This window comes from Apteryx rowi, unplaced genomic scaffold (genome assembly GCF_003343035.1).
Source record: "Apteryx rowi isolate R43461 unplaced genomic scaffold, aptRow1 scaffold_93, whole genome shotgun sequence".
Classification (NCBI taxonomy): domain Eukaryota; kingdom Metazoa; phylum Chordata; class Aves; order Apterygiformes; family Apterygidae; genus Apteryx; species Apteryx rowi.
The window spans coordinates 216,513-233,459 of record NW_020451238.1 but is presented as its reverse complement, the minus strand read 5'-3'; the positions used below and the strand labels follow the sequence as shown (position 1 = coordinate 233,459).

Here is a 16,947-nt window from a genome sequence, read left to right as displayed (position 1 = left end):
CGCTGCGGCGCCCTCCCCGCGGCGCGCTCACCGCGGCCCCTTCCCCACAGGGCGAGGCGGGCGGCGGCACCATGGCGGCCCCGCCGAGGAGCTACAACCCCTTCGCCGCGGACGAGGACGAGGAGGAGGCGGACGGCGCCGAGCGGCAGCGCTACCTGCAGCGGGAGGTGCTGCGGCGCTCGGCCGCCACGGCCGACAGCACCACCCGCTCCCTCGCGCTGCTCTACGAGTCGGAGCGCGTCGGCGTGGCCGCCTCCGAGGTGGGTGCCCGGGGGGGGGGGGGCGGCGGGCGGCCTCCCCGCTCCCGCGGCGGGCCCAGCGCCCGGGGCTCCGCGACCCCCCCACCCCCGAGGGAGGAGCCCTGCGGTTTGGGCTTCCATTCCGGTTTTTGTTTCGCTTCTCCTCGGGTTTTTGCTGCGCTTTCCTCCGGCTGAAGCGCTGCCGCACGCGCGCTTTGCCCTCCGGCCTCCCGGGCGGCACGGCGCTGCGCTGCGTGCGCGGGGGCTGAGCGGGGGGCGGCGGCGGCGCGTCCCTTCGGGGCGAAATCCCGCGCGGGCCGCGCCGTCTGTGCGCTCCCGGGCCTGTGACTCGGGCGTGTTTTCAGCTGCTTTTAAGCGTTCTTACGAATCCTTATTGAGGGTCACCTATTTTTATCTGGGTACAAAGTTCTTTCAAAAGCCGTAGCTGTTCTCTTGATTAAATGAAAAGCCTTCTTGAATGGTTGTTTATCATGTGCCAAGTTTTATCCCTGTTAATCATTTCCTTCGTTCTTACCGAGTTGTTTCAGAATAGGGGTTATATTAAGAGGCCTTGTGGATTATGTCACCCGTTAATGAAGTGTTTACTTGAATGTTAGTAGCCTGATTGCCCGAGTCATCCTGAGGCCATCCCCAAGCTGTCATAGGTGGTTATGCTGAAGACGGCTACATGTGTCACTTCCATGAACTTGCCGAGTTGTGATTTTTTTTTTTTTTTTTTAATGAGAAGCTGAAATAAGGAGTCGGGATGTAGGCTTAATATTGGATTAATGGTAGAATTTGAACTGTGTGAGCTAGATTGCTTGAGTGAGAAAGTAAGTATATTCAACTAGAATTTCCAAAACTTTGGAGAGAATATGAATCTGAAGTCTTTTTTTCTTGTTAGTGTTAGCCACAGGCAGCTTTACTGCCAGAATTAATCTTTGGATTACTTTGGAATAGTGTTTGTGCTACTGCATTAGTAAATAACGTAGCTGCATGTATCAGGATTTCTAAATCCTGCACTCTAAGTATTAGAGAAGAAAAAAAGCTAGATTTTTTTCCATACTACAGGAATGTACATATATGTATTTCCTTTAGCTGTTCTTTTTCCAAGTTATCTAGAACACAACAATAATGTGAAAATAGTATCCCTTATCAATGAAAGCGTCATCCACAACAATAAGTAGTTCTGGTTGGTCATTTCCATTCCATAAACAATATGCCATAAAATGTAGTTTTCACTACATCACCCATCTGATACAATGCTTGTTCCAGCAGGAACGGACAGAAATTTCAACCTGATAGAGGGCTGATACAGAAACTTCCTAGACCCCATTTGTAGTAGGTGGCAGGAAACTGGGCTTCGCTTAGTTATGAGAATTTTATAGCTGGTATAGCATATCATTATGGATGGCTAGCAACTCTTGATTGAAATGCCCTGGAGGAAAAGGAATAAGTGGAAAGGCTGGATGCCTTTAAAAATTATGTGGGTAGATGAAGGAACTCTGTTGTTTTTCTTTAGAGGATCTGTTAAAAATGTTTGATGTTGCAGTTTATCCGTACTAACTTCCCCTTTTCTGTCGATATTTTTAGGAGCTTGTACGTCAAGGAGAGGCACTGAAGCGCGCAGAACAAATGGTAGATAAAATGGACCAGGATTTGAAGACTAGTCAAAGACACATAAATAGCATTAAGAGCGTTTTTGGGGGCTTGGTAAACTACTTCAAATCCAAACCTCCAGAAAGCAAGCCAGAACCATATGGAACCCCTGAATATAATGCTAACAGTAGGTAAGTAAAATAAACATTTGGGTATAATAGTACTTTTCTGGGGCCAAGCCAGAGACCCGCCTGATATTAGAAAATTTTTGTGAGGTTCTGGATCTAGAGTAGTTTTTTTGAAGTACTTCTTAAAGCAGGACATAGCCCAGTCACCTGCTCCTCCCTTATTCTGTTATCAGGGACCCTCACTTTTTACTCTATACATACATGCTCTGTCTTCCTCCATAGTTCTCCAAGTACCAGGCTTCTGGGCTTTTTTTCTGTTTTTTAGGTTTTTTTCTCCTCAAAGTCTTCTCAAAATTTCCCTAGTTTCACTCATGTGTCTTCTACCTAAACTCTTCACCTAATCCATCTACCTTTTTAACCTTTTTTGGAGACTTATCTCCAGTGGCATGTCTGAAAAGTCACTAGAAAATGGGAACTTAAAATGTAAAAGAAATTCTGTTGATTCTTTTTCCTTTGACTCTGCTAGAAGTGTTTTTACCTTTCTTTATATTTGTAGTGATAAGAATAACCTCATATTTGTAGGAAATTCCATCACAGGTAATTCTTAAGAGCCTTCTGAATTATCATGCTTACTCCAGTCTTAGCAGGAAATCAAGATTGTAGCATGAACATGGTTCCTGTTAAACATTATGTGTATCTCTCGACCTTTTAGTAAAAGTTGTAAATAAAAATAAATGCTATGAAGGTGAATGTATCTTTTTTCAACTAAGAAATTTTTGTAAAAATGCTGAATGGATTGATTTCCTACCCTTCCTCCTCCCTTCCTCCCAGGAGTCCCCCCACTAGCAGAAAGAAATAGTTTGCCTCCAAGACTGAGGAAGAAGTTTTGTCTTGATACTAAAGTTTTGTTATTTTCAGCACTAGAGAGTCTTATTCTGCTTTCACTGAAGACAAATGCTAACAGTCCATTGTAAAGGACATGTTGAATTGGGTCTAACAAACTCAGTCTTCTTGGATAAAATACCTGTTTTTGTTTAACAGATTCAGAATCAAGTTTTTGGTCCATGAGAATGTTTTCTTTTTCTCTGCATTACCAGATTAAAAGAAGCAATGATGTCTAGTAAAGAGCAAGAGTCAAAATACCAGGAAAGTCATCCAAATTTAAGGAGGCTAGATAATTCAGGTTTGTTAATTTTATTTTATACTGAATGTCTGTCATCCAAGTAGGGGAGATTTGCACAGTGGTAAATGCACAGACTCTTCAGCCTGCCCAACTCTTGACTTGCATTGCTACCTAACTCCTAATGGAGATTTGCACGTGACCTTTCGTGACCATCAGTTCTAGGGAATTGCTTGTCCCTAAAACTCATCATACCCAAGACATGAAAATATTACTTGTATATGGATTTTTTTTTAGCTCTTCCTGCAAGGGATTAATGCTGTATCTAGTAAAGACTGTAAAAGAATCCAGCGCTTGTATATGCGCAGAGGAGACTATAGCCAAGAATCCACTTAATGTGCAGGCAGACTTATCCTGTGTTTGCCAAACTGTTAACGCATAGGTTCAGAGGTTGTCCTTCTTAACTGTGGTTTGCCATAATTTTCAAATGTGTTTTCCTTGTTACTGCAAACACAGGCTAACCTGCCATACTGAAGTCAGTATTTTATTCCCACAAGGAAGCACGCAGGGTTTCGTTTTGTTCCCCTTTCTCACAATGAGTTAACTTCTGTGAATGACTTTTGTGTACAAAATAAGTTACTTTTTAAAATGAGGTTCAGTTATTTATTTGGTAAGAGTGAGAAAACAGTGGCATATCTTTAGAGATGTAGAACTCTAAGTAAAGAAATACTTTTTTGGTGTTAATTAGCATCCAGAAATACAATGCCACATAAGTAGTTTGGATAAATCTGATTAGCAAGCAAGCTAATCTGAATAGATAATTTTTCAACTTTTATGTGATGTGCAGGAAGTACGCTTCTGGTGTTTTAAACTGAAACTCCAAGAGGATGACCCAGCATTGCTCTGTGAAATTGGCAATGCCTGTGTTTACAGAAAAGCTAGAAGCTTCTCAGCTGACTGAAAATCGTTTCTTGGATCTTTTTGGCCTCTTTTTAGATACATTAATCTCCACTCATTAATATTAAAAGACTGTCCAGCAGAGGGCAGAAACAACTCTCGGGTGGCTTGACCTAGGAGGACACTTAAATGCTGGTAGAAATTACTACCTGTTTTGGTGTGGTGGTGGTGGTGTTTGTTGTTGGTTTTTTCTCAACTACCCAGCAGAACTACAGAAGGCAGTTGGGAAAGAGAATTACAGCTTTCATATGCAGCCAGTTGCATATGTTAATAACTGCATCTTGAGGGGTACTCTAGATAGTGATGTTGTACTGCTTTTGATAGTTTTCTAGCAGCTTATGTAATTAAGTGGCATCTGTAGTCAGCCTAATTTTTAATATTCTTCTAAAGCTGGACTCTTTAAAGCTTTTTTTATTATATAACATTCTGTATTTTTTATTGTTAACAGATAACGATTTCAGCAGAGCAGATTCTGTTTCTTCAGTGCAATGTGATGCTTATCCAAAGAATCAACATCTGCGAGCTTATCACCAGAAAATTGATAACAACTTAGGTGAGTGAGAAAATTGAAGCTGTTTGACATAGTCCTATTTTCACAGTTTTTGGTTCTCAAGACAGAGAAAAGTAAAATAATATATTCCCAGCAAACATTTTTTATTTAGTTAATTTCTGAACTTTGATAATGAAAAATTATTTGCTTATAGTCTGCATTTCAAAACATTCTGCGTGGCAGAGTCCAATGTTTGATTGAAACATATATTGTCTGAATGGTTGAATACTGTGGGACGTCAGTGGGTTAACTACCTGCAAAGATAAATGACAAATCTGAGTTAGAAATGCATTTCACATGAAATCAGCTAGCAACAACCTGGCTAGGATGCCTGGAATAATATAAACTTATTATGGGAATTGATATGTAATTGGCATCAATACTTTAATTCTTCTGTTGTATTCTTGTGCTTTAAAAATCTTTAGTTTGTGAACTGCCACTGAACAAAGAGACCAGGAGAAAGAAAAAAAAAACAAAACAAAAAAACAAAAGCATTGGCCTTCTTAAGCCATGTATTGACAATAATAAGCATTCTTACTAAATGTGAATATGCTAGCAAATCTCTGTCATTTGAATGAGGAAATACTGCTGATGTATCCCACAAGATTTGCATTCAGAGTATGAAAATGTTTCTTTGAATCATCCTGTAAGTTGACTGGAATATCACTGGGCCAAGAAGGCTCATCCTCCTGTTCTGAATATCTTACTAGGCAAGTATCAGTAATATCAAGAAGAAAATACTGCCTTAGATTAACATCCAGATAAGAATAGTATGGATGCTTAGTTCCTTGTTATGTAGAGCTTACCCCTTACTTTGAAAGATGTGTTCAGTTTACCTGGCTGACAGTTAAAACTCGGTTATTAAATTGTACATCAGTTTGGATCCAAAAAATAGACAATTGCGCACAGCTTTTGAAATAAATACATGTTTTGCAGAAAATAGAAGAATCAAAAGGCAGTCAATATTTCATTTGTGGATTATATTCATTTCTTGTGTTACTTCCAAAAAACATACAGCTGGCTTTTTTTTCCCCTTTGTTCTGTAGTATATATACAAAATGCCTCTTTGCTCACATGCGTCACTGTTTATCTGACCTAGAAAGATGAGATTGGAAAGAAATCAGAAAGAACTAGATCAAAGAGAAATAGTCAAGCGTAAGAGTTAGTGGAAGCACATTTGTTCTATTCCCAGGCCACACAAAACTTACTAGTTCCAGAAACATTTGTACCAGTCAATCATGCAATAAACTTGTTTCCCTGTAGCTTTAATTACAAAATCTGGAATTTGGAGATGGGATTTTTTTCAACTACGTTAAACAGTTAACTGCTTAAATCTTTAGTATATTAGTTGTATCTCTGCAACAAAGATCAGTTCAAAGAAAAATAATTGAGGTAGTGAGCATATTGTGTATACTGAGCTGAGAGAAGTTGTGCCCTACTTTAAAATATGTTTAAGAAAATTAAAAGAACTACATTACTCAGTACCTTATAAAAAATCCAATTTGACTTTAAGCATTTGTACTTTACTGGTAATGGAAAGAAGAGGGAAGTAATTACTTTCTGATAGTAATTCACTAGCAGTCATAAAATATTGGTGCTTCCACTATTGCAGGAGAATACTTGAATTTGAGCACTTGTCGCTAATGTTTTCTAGTTCAAGCTTTTAGAGAAGAGTGAATCTTGACAGTGTCCCCTTAAACAGTACCCTTTCTACAGCTTTGAATCCTTATGCTTTCTTTGTCTATTGACAGATGAGATGTCTTCTGGGTTGAGTCGTCTGAAAAACCTAGCTCTTGGTCTGCAGACAGAAATAGAGGAGCAGGATGATATGCTTGATCGGCTAACTAAAAAAGTAGAGACGCTGGATGTCAACATTGCAAGCACTGATAAAAGAGTCCGACAACTTTAAAGGGTTCATAGAAATTTTTACTTCAGAATCAGTTCTTCTTGGCTGTCCTATCTCATCAGATCTCTCAAAAAAAATTCTTGGGCAACATCTACTTTTTTTTTTCATGGTATGTCATTGATTTTGTTGTCATTAAAATTGCATAATCTTATATGCAACATAATATCTTTATCTTAAGTTTTTTCCTAATGTACATGGAAAAAGTGCATGTTGTGTAAAATCTTCAAGCGCTTGGTAAATGCTTTTATGCTGGATACCCTGTTCAATGACATTACTGTGTGTCATGTGCATGGAGGAATTTGCAGTCCACAATGCTTCAGTGTCCTTGGCCAGAGAGCTGCGATGAGAAAAGTAACTACATTTTGCCTCTGTTTTGGGGAGAATGTGGAGGGGAACAAAATGTGCTTCTTGGTTCAGAACAAATGTTGCTAGTTCTGTTTACCTACAGCTATTCTAAATTCTGAAAAAATGCTGATTTCCAGCTGTAAAAATAATTCTAAGTGACTGCCCTCTGGCATTTCTGGGGATTAAGGAACAAACTGTTCTATGGAAGTTGTAAAATATCAAGGGTGTCAGACAGTAATGATAATATCCTGTACTTGTTCCGTTTCCTAGGATGACTTTTCCCAAATGGTGGATCCATAAACTATGGTGTTTATGATTGAGTCACAGAATTTTCTCCTTTACAGTATTTTCTGTAAAGATCGGTACAAGAATTGTTGATGACAATGACCCGAAAAGTTTAGGTAGCAAAATCAGGACTCAAACATATGTGTTCTAAAAGCTCCTTTCATATACATTGGCACCTTCTGCTTTTTCATTTTCTGCCCTTTCTCAACCTACTCAGTTAGGTAGTTATTTGAAGAATAGCTTCCATTTTTAAAATGGAGAGTTGGACTGATTCTGTATGAGCAGATTGTAGGAGATAGTTCCTTAATTTAATATTTATTTCAAACAAAGGTGATTAGGGAGTGAGCAGACGCTATAGTCTTTTATTTAATGTCAGTGTTTTTAGGAAACTCAACTATGATTCACATATTTCGACACTGACTTTAGCAGGTACAAAAAGTTCCTGCAGCTGATGAAAAGTACAGAAATGTTTTTGAGTCTTCCAGATACAAGTTGGGCTTTCCAGTTTGTTTTATTCTGTCGTACGTACCACTGTATCACAGTAGGGACCTGTGTCAGTATTGGAACACTCACTATCACAAATGACAGTGAGTGGCTAAGAAGTGATAGTCGCTTTGAGCTGGTGCCACATGTCTTACAAATGACAGGAAGATCTTGGAGTTTAGGATTATCAAGATTGTATCCTTTAGGAACATGGCATTCAGGTTCCTTTCTCCTTCCCTTTTTTAAGGGATTTGTTACTTTGAGATAACTTGCTACAAAGTGTACTAGACTGTAAAACCAGACCTAAGAAATCCTGAGCCTTTCTTATTTCACTAGGTTTCATGAAAGTTCACTTGTAGAAAAATAAATCACTAAAAATAGCTACACTTGGGCATCGTGTTTTGAAAAAATAATTATTCCTGGGATTACTAGCAGAAGTAGAGTTATGAAAGAGATTTGAGGTGAGCCTATGTTTTGCCTTATCTTACTGATATCATTGATTCATTCCCTAAAAAAGGCTGTGACCTGCAGCAACATAAAAACTTATGAACTATTGAGTATCTTTCATAGCTTTTCAATTTTCACTGTCATGTATATTCACTTGGAAGCTTGAAAAAGCCTATTAATATCAATATATCATCTACTCTTGTGGGTGTATACCATGATTAATTCTCTCTTACTCTGCCAGGATATTCACGAATGATTTGATTTGATACCTCAAGAAGGCTGATGTGTTTCTTTAGCAGATAGAATGGATCATTAGTTTTCAAAATTATAAGTACCTTAGTGAAGTAAGGTTAAAATTTTGATTGTACCTGTTTTGATTTCTTATTTGACTCTCCCCTTTTTAATTAAAAAGGTGAAAAGAATTAGTTTTTGTTTTTTCTTACACTAGTGCTGATTAACAGACACATTTGTTTCTTAAGAAGAGGACTTGTAAATTCTGTCCACAACAGAGAATATTAAAAAAATGTCCCAAATGACACTCCTTTTTAGTCTGAAATCTACCTTCATCTTAATGTAACTACCTTACAGCTTGATTCTTTCCAAAGTAAGACTTTGATGGCTGGGATGTAGGTTGACGTTTTCTCCAGTAAGTTATGGTTAACAGATGAGAAATTTCGCTGGAAGATCTAGTTCTGTTATGTGTAATAAAAAGAAATGTACAGCTTGAATCCAAGCAAAAATTACAGTTGATTTAAGAGTGAAATATGTCACCTTTTTGATGTAATCTCTTCCATTTTTTTTTCAGTCTAAATTATTTCACAAAACTGACTCAGTTTTCTTGATTGACAGTTTAGTTATATCAGCCTTACTAGAAGTTTCCTGTATCCTGGTTAGATATCTTTGATGCCTTTAAAAAGCAGACAGGGAAGGGGAATTAAAAAAATCTTTTTCTGCTTTGAGTGCCTCGCGATCCAAACAGACTAGAAAACCAGGAATTCAGCCATGTGGAAGTTATACAAAGGTCTAACTTCTCATCTCTTCTAACAATCCCATTCACTGTGTCAGTGAGTAACATACGCCTTTATTTTCTCACTACTTGGGCTTTCCTGCTCTATTTATTACTTTCGCTTAATGGCCTTGTTTTAAAAGATTACTTCCCACATCAGCTTTCTTTTGTGGGAATAAAGATTTCTCACGGGCATAAATGATTATCTGCTGCAAACCGAATTCCCTTTCCATTCTCAGCTTTCATAAAAATGCTTTATACTTTCTGCTGCTAAAGAACTTAAGTCTAACTGACATGAAGACACAATATTGTTTTGTAACAGTGATGAAATTTTTTTGCTGGCTAAAATAACTTTGCATCTTGCACAAAAGGGAATTTAAAAGAAGAAAAAAAAAAGATTTTTGCCTTTCCAGGAAATCTCATCTTGCACATGTTACTGAGGACTTATTTCTGTAACTTTCCTTTTAGTTCCTGAGATAAAGTACAGTTTTTATTTCTTGTTGGATACCATTGAAAAACTTATCTTGTGTTAGGGACAGGACTTTCAGAAGAAACTGCATTTTCACTGAAGTGCTGACTTGGTAAGTTAAACCACCTGTTCTGCCTAAATAGTCTTGTTGGCATAGGAATCAATGTCCTTGCAGCAAAAGAGCTCTAATTAATGTTATTCTTATTGGCTTGAGTAGAAGTGTAATATTAAGTTAAGAATAAGTTAGCAAAAAAAATTCTATTGTCGTCTTTGTAGAATGAGGTTTTCTTTAAAGGTGTGCTAGTAAATTTAGAAGAGGTATAAAATACAGGGAAGGAGCATACCCTTCCCAATATAGATAATAAGATATACTCTAAAAAAGGAAGAGAGGGGAGAGAAGGGTGGAGCAGTAACTGGCTACTAGTTTCCTCAGTGTAGTTGATTATAAATTTCTTGAGCATTGAATTAAATATGGTAACAAATGATGTTGTGCAGCTGACTTTTAGTCTGTCTTACAAAGGCTTGTTGTGTATTGGCCTACTGAAATCATTGGGACACTATATAGTGTAATATGAGGGCAGAGCATGGGTGCCATCCAAAATTTCTAGGAGAAACTACTGCCTTTACTCAGGTTATATACAAAATACTGTCTTTGAATCTGGCCTTTCCCTGAAAAAAGGCTTTAGCCTTTTTTAGCTTTTTTTTAATGTGTGAAATTTATCTGAAATATTTTGCTTCCTAGTAATTTTTGTGAAGTGATTGTAATTTGTTAAATGGTGAAATAGAAAATACTTTCCAACCACACTGCCTTCAGAACAGATGGACTTTTGTAGGCACTTCTACAAGAATAATGTCATATGGAGGAGGTGTATTATGTTTGACTTTGAAATTTGTGGAGCTTAATCATCAAAATTGCAGGTAGTAATTATTTGTGTATATGGCTTTTTTAATAGTTCTTTGATTATATGCCACCCAGATATAACACTTTTTATACAAGTCAGATTGAAATATCTTTTTCTCTTATTTAAATGCTAAACTGGACTGTAGTTCAGCAATTTAGGATATTGAATTAAATGAGTGCTGAATGGTAAGATGGTCAATAAAGGTGCTTTTTGGTCATGGAGAGTTTTGCCTTTATTTCCCATTATTCTTCAAAATATAATTGTATTGACACTTCTCCATAATAAGATCTGTTAAAAAGGTAGACATAGTCTATTAAATTTAATTTTTGTGCCAGTTAGATCAGAATTAGTTTGCAGGTGGTGATTTTTGTTTCTTGAGAATAAAAAGAAGGTGTTAAATTTCTGTTTGACTCTTGAGTTGATTCTCCTGCATCCTGAAAGAGGAATGCAGACAGGCATTCATTTATGCAAAACTTTAACTTATGATGATAAAATAATCCAAGATATTGCTTGAAAAGTGTCTTTCCATGCTACTTGTGTCTATGAGGAATACCATTAACTGGATATATACATGAAGAAGGTGAGAAGCAGGGCAGACTATGAATAATGCCAGTTCCATCTTGAAAGCTCTAAAGCAATGGGTATATAATATTCCTGTGTGGTCCCAAATTTGGGGATGTCAAAAGTCTCCAGAATGCCCTAACCTCTAGTTAGACTGTTATCTGTGTATGAATGGAGAAAGTTGGGCTCCAAATTTTGGGAGGGGGTGGAGGGGGTTTGATAGAGTTTGATTATCTTAATTTTACTCGATACCATAAAGCAGAGATTCAGAAGTGCTATTACAAAAGCTCCGAAATGAGAAGTTAGTATGCTAGAAAGATTGACAAGGTTTTAAAATTCAGACAACTTTGTTTTGCTGCCCTTGCGGCACTGAGACTTCTTCGACAAACGGGAAGGGAGAAGTCTTCCATCTATGCACCTTGTTGCATATAGAAAAACCAAAATAATGCCAAGAGTTCTGTGGAAGACGATAAGGAACGGAGTAGTGCAATGGATTCTGGGTCTTCACGAGGAGTATTATTAGCTTGCTATGCTTGCATGCAGAATCAGTTCCTGAATCTCAGAGAATTTCACACAAATCTAGGTTTTTTTTGGGGGGGGGGGGTTGGGGGGCTGCTTTTTGTTTGTTTGTTTTTAATGGCTGGTCAGACATTCAGCCCTTCTGTGCTTTCTCAAGGCCTTGCTTGCTTACAGCACAGATCCTGCGTTTCTGGGAAATGAGAGAGGAAGGGGAGCTAAATGAAGGATGCTTGTGCAAGTATGTAACAACAGGCAGAGCAGGGGCTGTTGGAGAAAAGGACCCCAATGCTTCTGCCTGTCTCTCTCTTCCCCCCTGCCTCTGAGAAGAGGTTTGGTTGGTTTGGTTTTGGAAAGAGGAAGTTCTACAGTTTTCATCCTCGTTTGGTAGAGGTTTGGTTTGTTTGCTTCCGAAGAAATATTTTACGGACTCCCAGAACAGGAAAATATGAAGAACAACTGCATTGGGGCCAGAACTGGAGGCCTGGTAAGGCTCACTTGAGGGAAAGCAGGGAGGTACCCCCAGAATAAACGGACTGCCAAATCCGGAAGATCCCTGACTGCCAGGCAGGGTTTGCTAAATACAGTGACGTTGGAGCCCTGCCTCAGCTATAAAAAGTCTAGATGGGTTGTGACTTTGCTGTTGGCGAGGCAGAACCTTCTAGCAAGCGCTCCTATCTCAGTCTGTGGATATTTTGGAGTAAACAAATGGCCTCTTTGGCATCTTAATTCTAGAGGATTTTTCTTTTTCCTCCATATTAATTGTAAAACTGTTCTTTCTTGTCTATGGATAGCATTCATAAGAAACCTTTGCCCAGCTTCAGTGTGTTTTCTTACAGTCTTCCAAGGTCAGCTAGGTTAAGCTGGGATATTTATACTTTCTAGCTTTTAGTCGCTGTCTATATTCAATGAAGTTATTCATCTTACATTTTGCTTTCTCTAGCTGAACCTTTTCTACATTCTTCCCAACTTCTTTCTTGCTCTGTCATCCTTAATGTTCATGCACTCTCCATCTTATGGAAAGAAATAGCTAACTGAAGAAGCTTCTCTTCAATAGACTCTCATCTGTATATTAATTCTGCCAGTGGTAACACTGCATTGAGTTCAGATTATTTAGGTACCAGAATCTGACTCAATTTTCCTGGGTTTTGAGTCCTCATCCTTTCTTGGAATTTCTGTGTAATCGCAGTGTGTGTTTGCATCTAATGCCTGTCTGCTACAGGATTAATGGGGTGATAGGGTTAATGGGGTGATATCTTTGGGTGCATCCAAAGAAGAATGCCTGCAGCAATTCCCTTGTGTAAGGTGACTGAAAAGGGTGGTGACAGTCTATTCTTAGCTTCCAGAAAGAATCATAGTACTTCAGTACTAAGTTACTTCATACTAACATTCATAAAGTCAGGTCTTGATCACCTTACTTTACTGTCCCATTTTCTGCATTGCCTTGTGTCTGGATTGGCCGATGTGTTTACTTCTCTGCCCTGCGGTCCTCTTGGATGACGATGACAGGGTGTTCCTTCCCTCTGCAAGCCCTGTCTAGGCAGGGAGACAGCCAGTGGACCCCAGCAGGGCCACAGGAATACTAAGGTTACAAAATCGCTGTGTAAGAAAGCAAAGGTTAGAACATGATTGCATCTACCTGCATGTGGAGAGAGCTTTGTGAGGCAGCCACAGCATCAGTCTGTATTTTGCCTCCTGCAATAACGAATGTGGATGACCAGTACTGAATGCCCAAGGACTTTTTACTTGTTATGTGATTTTGTTGAAAGCCAAGAGCCCTCACAAGGCAGGAATTTGATACAGACCCTGTTGAGGCAATTCTGGATTCAAAGTTCTGCAGCCTTTTGCCCTGAAAATACTTGAGCTGCTAACGATGCTGCGGAGGAGGTGCATGAGCATCATTTTACCTGCTTCGTTTTATGTTGTTGCATTACAGACTGTTGACATTTTGGCACTTATTTTTTATTCCCAGAGCTGCATGTGATAATATTGCATAGACAGGAGCCAGCAGCTTTTGTGGGTGCTAATCCTTGGCCCTCGCCTTTGGGATTATCCCCCCTCATCGCATACGCTCAGAATGGCAACGCCAGCACAGGCAGCAACAACGCAGCAGCCTGCCAGCTGCAGCCAGGCTGCCAGCTGTGGCCTCCCGCCCTGCGCCCACGTGCTCCGCAGGCATAAGGAGAAAATATTTGTCAGGTATCATTGTGTCATGATACAGAGAGAAGGGTTTTCTATATTTCTCTTTCCTAAAGGACACGGTTTCAATATTTCCGCTGATGTGTTAATTTTCCTTGGCATGTGTTTGGCAAGGACTAATGAACTAAAGCTAAACTGCAACAGTAAGTGAAGTCCAGGTGGAAAAGTCCTAGCGTGCAGAGTCCTGTTACGAATGCACCAACCTCCTTCAGCCACAGTGTAACTCAAGCGTGCTACAAGCTGGCATTTGTAGCCCAGCAAAAGAAGCCGTGGTCTCAAGAGGCGTGAAAATGGACTTGTAGATGCAGAAGGTGCAGAGCTGCTCTCTCCCTCTCCTGATTAGGTGGCAGTGCCTTTCCAGTCAAGCAACACCTTTGTGCTGAATCATAGTAGAAAATATTGAGCTGAGATTCCTCCGCTTTTAATGTCCGCACTTTCTCTTAATGCTTGCCTGCATGAATATCAGGGAATGTCGTCCCCCATCAGTGCTGGTTTCAGAAATCAGTGCAAGTAAGTTGTAGTCTGACTCTCCTACATCTGATCTCTCTTCACTACTGACCCTGAAAAGATTTTTAATTATTACTATTTTCCTTAGCCATATCCCTCAGCAATATAGTGTGCTATCCAAACCACATATTCGTGACTGAAATTTGTGTGATTTAATAGATTTCCTGGCACAGCGATTCCAAAACATGTGGGAGGAAAAAAGGAGAAGGATTTTCCATCTCCAGGTGTTTATTTGTTATAGGCTGAATCCCTGGTCTTGAGCCTTTTGAATGGCTCTTTGTTGAGCTGCATTTTGGCTGCTTGTCCAGATCCGTGTCTGGGAAGGACGGCGTGGTCGGATCGTCCTCGCTGCAGCTGCAGGTAGTGGGAGGGAAGATCGCTGTTAGCAATCCGATGCACCTGCCTCTTCTGGCATTTCTAGCTTCAAGCTCCTGGGGCTGTTTTCCTTTCCACAATTTCCATAAGCTAAATAAACACTTTTTTTTTCCAAGTACCTGCTTTACTGATCAGCATTTGAAATGCAGTTTTGGAGCCTTATTCCCTCCTCGGCTAACCCACGCTGCACTGGCTTTATGGTGGCAGCCTGCCAGAAGCCTGAGGGCTTCACCTGTGCGCCAGTGGGTGGGATGAGCAGCGCAGCCAAAGCAGCTCTTCACCACGGGTCGCAGCAGCCCATCCTTGGTTTCCGTGTATCGCCAGCAGCCAGTGGCGATGACAGAGCCGTGGGGTTTGGTTGCATTAGGTCTTGGCCTATATTGCTCTATGGGTAGACAAAAAATGCAGAAAGCTATGGCCTTAATTCAGGAAGATACTTAAATATGTGCATGTTTCTTAAGCATATTGAGAGTCGGATTAAAATCATTAAGTTTCCTCTCAGCCTTGCATTTAGGCATATGTAGACATACTTGCTGAGTCAGCCTGAGTATGTTAATTATCTGCAGGAAACTCCAGGGAATCTGCTCCCCCAGGTCTCAAGTGTCAGGGTTATGAGGCCAAGTCCTGTAAGACTAACTTTCATTTGGTATTCAAAAGAGAACCATTAATTCTAACTCACCCTTCCTTGTAGTGGTAAATAATGGAATTGGAGAACACTTGGAGAGAGAGAGAGATGTTAATCCTCTACAGCCTCCTTGTATTCATGCCTGAAAGTATTTGAAATGAACAGTCTTGGTAAAGAAAAGGAGGAGAACTTTTGATGACGGTCTTGAATGCTCCGTTATTTAATTGTTCAGTTAACTGTAGGCCATGTAGGATAACATAATTTAGTTTTATTTTCACTCTCAACTGCTCTGCCATTTTAGTACCTCTGTAGTACTGAGTGACTGGAAGGTTGCCAAGTAAAGGAGAGTCTGGGAGTGAACAGCCGGGAGGGATAATATGTAAATCTGGTGGAAAGAGGCAATTAAAGGCAGTGCTGGGATAGAATGGAAAATAGACAATATTGAGCCTTACCAGAAATATCAACATAAACAGCTGCTACTGTACAGTGTCTCCGAAGTGAACTTCATTGCTTTAAATAACTGCATTCTACAGAAAACAGACGGGTTATGAAATGTGTGCGCAGACTTCCAGAAAACAGTTTGATCTTCAGGAACACGTCCATGTTGATGTTCACCATATCCTCCTAGCACAAGGGCACAAAAGGCTTCTTTTCACTGCTGTTGTACTTACATGATGCAGAAAGGAGCTGGAAAGTTGGATCAAATGCAAGCCAAATATAACTGAAAATAATACTGCCTGTCAGATGTAACTATGAATGGAGATGAATAGAAAGGAAGTGATATCTGAGATAAGCGGTTTAATAAATGCTAGCTTGTTGCTTCCTAACCCAACAGCTGAGGAGATAGCATACCAGTGAGACGAACCCAGAAGCCCAGATTAACCTCAGAGGGCCCGAGCTCGCAGCTTACCCAACTCTCGGCATCACCAGTAAATGCAACTGCTTCATTTTTTGCTACGAGGGTGATTGGACTGGGAAGGGACAGACCATTCCAAAATGTTCAGCTTTGCATTACAAATGAGGACAGGCTCAAGTTGTGTGTTAATCCTGTGGCCTGGATTTGAGCACACCTGTTTTGGCGCAATCGATCTAAAAGCTCAACACAGCGTTTCCTGTCTTTTACCAGACATCTATATATCCATTTGTTCTCTTGCTTTGTGAATGAGTATGATCAGACACGGGCCAGACGTTGCAAACTAAGCTCCTGTTTGCAGACACAAACTTGGCAATATGCATTAACTGAACATAGTTCTTGCATCAGGCAACGCATCATGTGGTGTCTCAGTCACATTCTGAGCGAGAAGAAAAAAATGCAGATATTTAAGGATCTTTGGGAGGGACCATGAACGTGGTATTTCCTAACATTAAGCTTGTTTTCAGTTCTTTACTCCTCCTTTTCCACCACAGCTAAAGGAATAAAGGATGAGTTGTTTATTATTTTTAACAGTTATGTTTCAGCCTTTATGAGATGAAAACAGATAGAACCTCACACACGGGCAAGAAGGCTCGTTCCTGATGTGCTCTGGCTTCGTAGCCTCAGGAGAGCCGGTGCTTTAAACACACCCGCAGCAGGCTCTTGTCAAGTCGGAGCAGACGCCGTGCGGACAGCCAGGACGGAGGAGAGAGCTCAGCCGCTGGCACTGAAGAGCGTTCCTTCCCGTCCTGGCCGCAGTGTTGTGCGGTGCAGAGAGAGGGGGGCAGCTAAAAGCTATGGCATAACTGGACATC

General features: G+C 40.1%; 1 protein-coding gene across 1 annotated transcript; it reads left to right on the top strand.

Annotated features, from left to right (window-relative positions):
• The first annotated feature begins 37 nt into the window (after positions 1-37).
• SNAP29 (synaptosome associated protein 29) lies at positions 38-10,657 on the top strand. Its single transcript, XM_026091921.1, has 5 exons — positions 38-260; positions 1,833-2,029; positions 3,064-3,149; positions 4,492-4,596; positions 6,345-10,657. Exons 1-5 carry the CDS (start codon positions 72-74, stop codon positions 6,500-6,502), a joined length of 735 nt encoding a protein of 244 aa, XP_025947706.1. The 5' UTR covers positions 38-71; the 3' UTR covers positions 6,503-10,657.
• Positions 10,658-16,947: the final 6,290 nt, after the last annotated feature.